The 8,482-nt window shown below is 42.9% G+C and overlaps 1 protein-coding gene across 6 annotated transcripts in view; it reads left to right on the forward strand.

Annotated features, from left to right (window-relative positions):
- The window catches only part of Tpx2 (TPX2 microtubule nucleation factor), a 46,819-nt gene that overhangs the window by 36,290 nt on the left and 2,047 nt on the right, over positions 1–8,482 (forward strand). For 5 of the 6 annotated variants that reach the window (XM_013125219.3, XM_013125221.3, XM_021223022.2 and 2 more), the window contains 5 exons: positions 3,919–4,014; positions 5,383–5,559; positions 6,528–6,674; positions 7,559–7,670; positions 8,275–8,462. In XM_013125219.3, the coding sequence (XP_012980673.1) occupies positions 3,919–4,014; positions 5,383–5,559; positions 6,528–6,674; positions 7,559–7,670; positions 8,275–8,462 (720 nt within the window). The remainder of the gene's footprint in view (positions 1–3,918; positions 4,015–5,382; positions 5,560–6,527; positions 6,675–7,558; positions 7,671–8,274; positions 8,463–8,482) is intronic. The other variant, XM_013125222.3, reaches the window with a different exon arrangement.

Raw genomic sequence — 8,482 nt, forward strand, 5'->3', positions numbered from 1 at the left:
CTGTCTTACCAGTTGTTTTTCAGAATTCTCTGGAGCTCTTCTTATATAAACAGATTACCAGCCCTTGGCATTCTGATTTGCTGAGTTCAGGTCAGAGAGATCTCAGGGGAACAATTAGATCATGTTGATAATAGTGATACTATATGATGTGACAGGGTTCAAGCAGAGGGGTTTTTATTAGGAAAAGGGATAATAAAAAAGGGGAAAGGGAAGGGGGGAGACTGACCTCCAGAGACAGGAGCAGCAGGAGAGAGAGGGGGGGGGGAGGGAGGGAGGGAGGGAGGGAGAGGGGAGAGGGGAGAGAGAGAGAGAGAGAGAAGAATAGGAGGTGGGCAGGGCCCTTTTAAAGGACAACAGAGTAAATATGCACATGTGATGCTCTAATGGTTGTAGCTGAGTGTATCAGAACCCCAAGGGTAGGCCTGAATTAGTACCTCTTAGTGCTGGTGTTGTCCTGAGGTGTTTCGTTTTTGTTTTGAGTCAGGCTCTCACTATGTAGCCCTAGCACATAAAAGAGATGTTAGATGTATTCTTTTTTCTCTTTCTCTCTCTCTTTCTTTTTTCTTCCTCTCTCTCTCCCTCTCTTCCTCCCTCCCTCCCTCCCTCCCTCTCTCTGTCTCTCTGTCTCTGTCTCTGTCTCTCTCTCTCTCTCTCTCTGTTTTAGAGACAGGTCTCTCAATGTAGTCTTGAGTTTTTTTAAAAAGGGTAAGGCCACATACCCTTTTTATTTATTTATCTATATATTTATTTTGGTTTTTTTTTTTCGAGACAGGGTTTCTCTATATTGTTTTGGAGACTGTCCTGGAACTAGCTCTCATAGACCAGGCTGGTCTCAAACTCACAGAGATTCGCCTGCCTCTGCCTCCCGAGTGCTGGGATTAAAGGCGTGAGCCACCAACGCCTGGCTCGCATACCCTTTTTAAAGCTGAGTTTTCTGAAAAAAATGAAATAGAAAATAACATATCTAAGCCAGTGTGGTGGTGCACGTCTTTAATCCTAGCATGTGGGAGGCAAAGGCAGGTGGATCTCTGTGAGTTCTGGGCCAGCCTGGTCTACAGAGTGAGTTCCAGGACTGCTTCACAGATAAACCCTGTCTCGAATAAACCAAAACAAACAAACAAGCAAAAAAAAAACCTTTAAAAAGTTGATTGTAGAACCAAGATGAAGTTTCTTAACTTTTAGATCTAGAGTTTTGAAGCATAGCTGAAGAGCCTGTCTCTCAGAGGCTGCTGCAATGTGGGTCTGCTGCTTCCTACCAGCTTTCCCAAGTGACAAAACTCTGCTCCTGTGTGCCCTTACAGGGCTGCAGGAGAGACAGTGAGCATGCTGTTCTGCTTGTGGTAAAAAGAGGAACAATTAAAGCCCCTGAGAAGTGGCCATGCAGACAATTTGCAGAGGGAACCAAGGAGAAGGGGATTTTCTTTTCTTTGTTTTACACCTTTGATTAACAGGTGGTAAAGAAGGAAAAAGATGGGCCCAAGTAGCAGAGAGCATGAGGCAGAGTTGAAGAATGCCTCTTGGGGCAGAGGTAGTATGATGGTAGCCTTGAGTATGATGTGTGGAATGGGAACTTGCTGCTGATACCTGGTGGTTAGCACACCATGGATGGGCTTGCAGTGTCAGGACCCCAAAGATCATTTCTTACAGAACATCCTTTGCTTTCTTACATTATGAGGCGTGATTTCGTTGCAAACTGTGGCTTCTGCTTAGGGGTTTCTTTGCTCCTCGTATACTGCAGGCACCGAACCACTCTCACTATATCCCTTGGTTAGATGCAGAGGTTTAAAAAAAAAAATGAAAAGAGGGGGGTATTTAGAACTAAATGAGTCCTTAGATATTAAATTATTTTGTTTCATAAAAACTTGTGGCCTAGGAAGCTGTTGATGTGCCTGCATGCAGGTGGGAAGCCCAGTTGGACTAGAGCAGATCCCTGACTTCCCAAACTTTATTCCCATGTCACATAGTCCTGGTGCAGTTCTCCACAAAGTGGTGCTGTTCATCTGTCCAGGACTTAACAACGGCAGATTTTGTTGTAGTAAGAATGTAACTCCAGTTTCAGGGGACCTGAAACCTATGGCAAAACACTAGTGCACATTAAAAAAAAACTTAAATGTGTTGTGCCCAAGTTGTAAAGTCCCCAGAGACCACCAGGAAGACCCACCAAACTGCAAAAGCAAGGTTGTTCATCAACCATGACGGGGACCCCCGTCTAGCAAGCTGATACAGCAGCCTCCAGAGGGAGTGAAGTTCCCTGTCTATTGTTGAGTTTTGTTTTGTTTTGTTTTTTGTTTTTTTACGAGACAGGGTTTCTCTGTATTGTTTTGGAGGCTGTCAGTTCAGCCTGGCCTCGAACTCAGCGATCCGCCTGCCTCTACCTCCCGAATGCTGGGATTAAAGGCGTGCACCACCACCGCTCGGCTATTGTTGAGTTTTAAAGGCAAAAGTTACAGGATTACATCAGTAGGTATGGGTTAGTTTCTGATTGGTTGACGTTTGGGTACAATTAGGAGCATTTTTTAAAGTCATATTTTGGCATGAAATGCCTGTGTACCAATTATTTTCATTGGTCAGTGCTGAGAGGGAACATTCTGTGTTCTGTGGTTTTTATGGCATTGACTTGTTACTTGTAGTTGGCCGGTTGTACATAGATACCACTAGTTTTCAGAGCTATATCCTGGAGACTACAGAGGAGGTTTTGGTCCCCCTGGAGTTTCTTTTGTGGCTAAACAGTTCCCAGGAACCAAGCATCTAGGAGGCTGGGGGAGGGGAGTCTGGAGTTTCTTTGTGTTCAGTTTTGTCCCTAGACTCTGAGAAGCCAGAGGATATGGAGTTTCCTTGTATCAGAGGCCTACGTGTCTTTTCTGTAGCCTGTCATGGGTACTAAAGCAGGGGGCTGAGTGAGCGTCTGGTCCCTTTATTTCTAAATTATTAAAAGTAAAGCCTTTGAGTTTAATTTACCCGTTTCAAAATGAATCATGTGAGCATATTAATACAAAGATTGCTGACTAGATTTCCTGTGTTAGTGATAGCAGTCTTTAGAAAACAGAAATTCTGGGGCTAGAAGGGTAACTGAAGTTCAGAGCACCTGTGACTCTTGGAGGGCCTGAGTTCATTCCAGCATCCACCAGGTGGTTCCCAGCCATATGGCTCTAGTCCCAGCGTATCCAGTGCTCTCTTCTGATCTTCCCTGGTACCAGGCATGCATATGGTGCACATACATACATGTAGACAAATACCTCATACACATAAAATAAAAAATAAGTACAATAAGTTTTGCTTGCACAGTCAACTCTAATATCTGTGAATTCAACTAATGGATAGAAAAATATTTAGGAAAAACTACATTTGTACTGATCATGTGCAAACTTCTTTCCTTGGCCAATATTCCCTATATAATATGATAAATTCATATAATAAAATCATAATATGATAGAATAAATGTATTCAACACACTTTCATTTTATTGGGTATTACTCATAGTATACTATTGACAGACTACGTGAGAGGATATACATAGGTTACAGGCAAATACTGCACCGTAATATGTGCATGCTCAAATACTACACATCTGTCAGTTTTCGTTTCCATGAGTGGGGCTTCTATGATGCTGACAGCTGTTGTCTTTGCATATGAATGTCTTGAAGGCATTTTAATTTCCCTTTTTTGTTTTTGTTTGTGTCTGTGTTATTTATATAAGAGTGTTAATCCTTGCATATTCATGTAGAGGCCAGAGGACAACTTTGGGAGTCGATTCTCTCCTTCCACCGTGGGTTATGGGTTCAAACACAGGTCAGGCTTGTCAGCAAGTGCCCACTCATCTGTGTTTTTTCTTCCTAGCCTGGGTTTTAGTATTTCATGTAGTGTACTAGAAATTGAAATTATTCTGGGATGTCTAATTGAGTTGTGTACTCCTTCTAGGGTGTTCCTGAAAAGAAGGTAATTCCAGCCACTGTCCCCAAGTCACCAGTGTTTGCATTGAAGAACAGGATCCGCATGCCCACCAAAGAAGAAGAGGTGACTCCCTGGGAGGAGGGTCTCTTCTTTTCCTTCTGCATCATCAATCAGAGTCTTAACCACTCTTCACAATTACAGGGCCCAAAGGCAATCAGATCTTGTCTGGCGTTTTCTGTGAGAATGATGTGAATGTTCTATCATCTGTTTTGTTCCTCTGAGAGCAAATGGGAAGGTGTGACTCTTGGCATTCAGTGACAGCGGGTTACAGTCTATGAAAAAAGCACTAAAGGCTTGTTCATTCTCTAGCATTGATCATGCTGTCTTTGTAACATGGTTAAGAGTTCCCTGAGTTGTAAAGAGCATTCTTCCCGCCAGCCTGTTCCCAGAGCTGCATCAACCCCAAATAACACACAGAGACTCTATTAATTAGTTACAATGCTGTGGGCCAATGTCCAGGGCTTCTCATTGGCTAGTTCTGTCTTAAGTATTAACCCATGACTACTAATATATGTTTCTATAAGGCCTTATCTTTCCGAGGACGCCAACCTGATGTGTCCTCACTTCCTGGGATTACATGTCGACTCACTATTCTTGACTGCATTTCCCAGGATCCTCCTCGACTCTTAGTCCCACCTATCTTGCTTCCCTATTGGCCAACAGTGCTTTATTTATCAACCAATAAGACAAATATAAACACAGAAGGACTTCCCCCATCACTGAGTTATTGTCACTGTTCAGTGAGGGACTTTAAAAACTTATACTAAGCAGTTACATTGTCTTGTCCTTGATACCCAAGGATCACAAAGGTGACTGGGGGTGCTGATTCATGGGACTATAAAATGTGAACTGTCATTGATCATGCTAGCTTATTATTATATCTCCTATTTTATCTATAAATATCCAGAGTTACGGTGATTTTAAAGCAGATCTCAGTATAAACCTTTTTATAAGTTCAGTTGAAACTGAAATACATGGTAATCTTATGTTAGCTTGAACCCAAACAGCTAACTTGGTCCTGTTCTGGGTATGGCAACCATTAATTGCAATCACATGTGTTCGTAAGGTCTGGAGTCTGAGTCAGAATCTAAGGTGTAAGTATACTTACTTAGTACCTTCTGCTCTTCATTTTGGCTGTCTGATCTCACTAGTTATTCTAACATTCTTGTGAGAAACGAGATTTTTCACGAGTAAGTGTCTTAGTCACTTACAAATGCTTTTACATTGCTTTGACCCATGATGTGGTAGCTGAATTGGCATTGTCCATCTTTGACAGAAAATGAAACTAGTCTTCCTTAGTCACACCTAAGGCAGTAGGGCCTTGCATTAATCAGTGGATTATCTCATACAGTGCCTTCTGAGTCCACAGTCTGAGGTGGGTGGGTGGGAAGACATGAAGAGCCTCGTTTCTGAGTGTAGTTTCTCTCTTAGGAAGAGGATAAACCAGTTGTGATACGAGCTCAACCTGTTCCACATTATGGGGTGCCTTATAAGCCCCATATTCCAGAGACAAGAAACGTAGAGGTGTGCCCTTTCTCCTTTGATACCCGGGACAAAGAGCGCCAGTTGCAGAAGGAGAAGAAAATAAAAGAAATGCAGAAAGGGGAGGTAGGTGTCTCATTTCTGTAATTTACAAAATACTATTCTTTGATCCCTCAAAGGGAACCTTTTTTCCCATTTGTTTGTTTGTTTTGAGACAGTGTCTTGCTGTGTACCCCAGACTGGCTTTGAATCTGTGGTTGTCCTCCTGCCTCTGCTTCCCAAGTACTGGGCTTACAGGCATGTATCATCATACCTCACTTAGGAAAGAAACTTTTAAATAAAGTTACTAAATATATGAAAAATTGTAAAAACTATGTATACCTTTTATATAAAATTACTATTAAATTATTGCTTTCTACTGATGCCTGCAAGACCCCCTATGAAATATGTATTGGACAAGAAACTTTAGTAATCTATCTGGCACAAGGAGGCTAATGACTGCCAGTTTTGGAAGTATTTGGAAAATTTAGGTTTTTTGGGGGGGCATCTAAAAAGATCCATTGCTTCGCTAGGCCATGCTGCTTTGAAAACTGACTTCCTGTCTTTTAGGTTCATGCACATATTCAAGAGCAAATACTGCTTTATCTTTGTCTCAGTTTGCTTTCTATTGTGGTGATTAAATACCAGGACCAAAAGCAACTTGGGAAGAAGTTTCTTGTTTGGCTATGTTTTCTCAGTTGAAGTTTCCTCTTCCCAGATAACCCAGGCTTGTGTCAGGCTGACAAAATTCTTACGGCATATTTGCTAAGAGGCTCTTTTTGGCTCTGTTTGACTTTTGAGATGTTGTCTCACTGTGTAGTGTAGGAGGGTGTTGATCTCCTGCTTCCCTGGAAGTCTGGGCTTATAGATGTGCATTGCCATGTCTGGCAAGAGTTCCTTATAAGCTTTTGTGATCAATCTATTTTATTCAGAGACTTGAAGGTGGGAGGCACCGAGTCGTTAACAGGATCTGATGTCCTCTGTGGGATAGGCTTTCTTGTTTTCCCCATTGATCAAAGTTCCTTATAATACTCTTATGTTTGTTTTCCCATCAGGTGCCCAAGTTCAAGGCACTTCCTCTGCCCCAGTTTGACACTGTTAACTTGCCAGAGAAAAAGGTAAAGAGTGTGACTCAAGCTGAGCCCTTCTCTCTGGAGACAGACAAGAGAGGTGCCTTTAAAGCTGAGGTGTGGAAGCACCAGGTAGGATTGGGGAGCAGCTGAAATGTGGCTGGTTGGTTGGTTGATGGATTGGTGGGTGTGTAGGTGAGTGGGCAGGCCTACGCTGTCTACACTGAAATCATCTGGGATGACAGACTTGGTTATGTGAATATATTCTATGCAAACCAGTACTCACATCACTTTTTCTGTGAAAGGTCAAGTAGTATTTATTTTAGGTTTTATAGGTTTTACATATGACTTCTGTCAGATATTCTCTCTCCCTGCTTGCTCCCTGTAAGTGTATTTGAACATATAAAGACTATTCTTAGTTCAAGTTGTAGTTGGCCAGGAGGCTGAATTTGCTCGCTTCTGCCTTAGCAGTCACCTGGTAATGCAAGACTCCTTCTTAGTCAAGAGGGTCTATAACTCCTTTCTCATCTATTTCCTTAAGTTGGCAAAAAACAGGATGAGAGGATTGGCTCTCAATAAGACAGGCTGTGTTTTCAGCATGGTATGTGATATAATTGCTCTTTATATATCATAATAGGTGATTAAAGACAAATGATGGAATTATAGGTTGGTATAACTGCCATCTAATTTTGCCACTATCACTAGTCTCTGTCTTTCCTCAAAACAAAAACTGGCTGTGATCTAATTGAGCCTCTGGGTCTAACTACTCACTTATAGGAAATAAAGGGATAGGAAGTGCCATTTTTTTAAACTTTATTTTATGTGCATTGATGTGAAGGTGTCAGATCTTCTGCAACTGGAGTTATAGACAGGTGTGAGCTGCCATATGGGTGCTGGGAATTGAACCCAGGTCTTTTGGAAGAGCAGCCAGCGCTCAGGAAGTGCTGTCTTTTTTAATGAGGCAGTCCAGAACCTGCTGCTGTGGTCATCTGTCTGACAGACTTTCCTTCTAACAGCTGGAGGAAGAACTGAAACAGCAGAAGGAAGCCGCTTGCTTCAAGGCTCGTCCAAACACCGTCATCTTCCAAGAGCCCTTTGTTCCCAAGAAAGAGAAGAAATCAGTTGCTGGTAGTATTTTATGTGCTATTGGGGGTTGGGACAGAATGTCAAACTTTGCAGGGGATGATGCTAAGCCTTGCTATGTCAACAAGAAATGTTTTATCTGAGAGGATGGTAGCTTTCTTCCCTTGGATCCAGGCTTCGGCTCTTGGTGGAGCCAGGACCTCCCTTAAGTTGTTGAGTGTGTTGGGGCAGACAGGTAGAACTGTAGTCTTGACAGAAGCAACTGGCCTTTCGGCGACAGTCACAGGCTGTCCACACCCAAGAGTGGAGCATTTATTTGGGGTGCTTGGATTTCTTAGGCATTGGCTAACTTGTCAGAAGTTGGGATTCTTCTCCTTCTGTGTTAAAATTCCTGTGTGGGAGAGCAGCAGATAGTGTTGAGCAAGCTATGTCACCTCTCTGAGTCTTGCTTTTGTCTCACTGACACCGAATGGCTTCCAGAGGCCTTTCTAGCTCCCGGCCTTCTGAGTTTGCAGTGGGACTTTACTCCACACTTCTTCCTTGGTAACTTTTTGGTGCTAGCCCTGTCTTTCCACCTGGCCTAGTCCTGGGGACTGAGGCTTTTGGAGTCCTGCATGTGCATCAATGTTGTCTCTGTTTCTATGCTCAGAGAACCTGTCTGGTTCTCTAGTTCAGGAGCCCTTTCAACTGGCCACCGAGAGGAGAGCCAAGGAGCGGCAGGAGTTGGAAAAGAGAATGGCTGAAGTAGAAGCCTGGAAAATGCAGCAGTTGGAGGAAGTTAGACAACAGGAAGAGGAACAGAAAAAGGAGGAGCTAGTCAAGCTCCGGAAAGAACTGGTAATCAGCTGGGCAGCATT

This window comes from Mesocricetus auratus, unplaced genomic scaffold (assembly GCF_017639785.1).
Source record: "Mesocricetus auratus isolate SY011 unplaced genomic scaffold, BCM_Maur_2.0 Super-Scaffold_100004, whole genome shotgun sequence".
Classification (NCBI taxonomy): domain Eukaryota; kingdom Metazoa; phylum Chordata; class Mammalia; order Rodentia; family Cricetidae; genus Mesocricetus; species Mesocricetus auratus.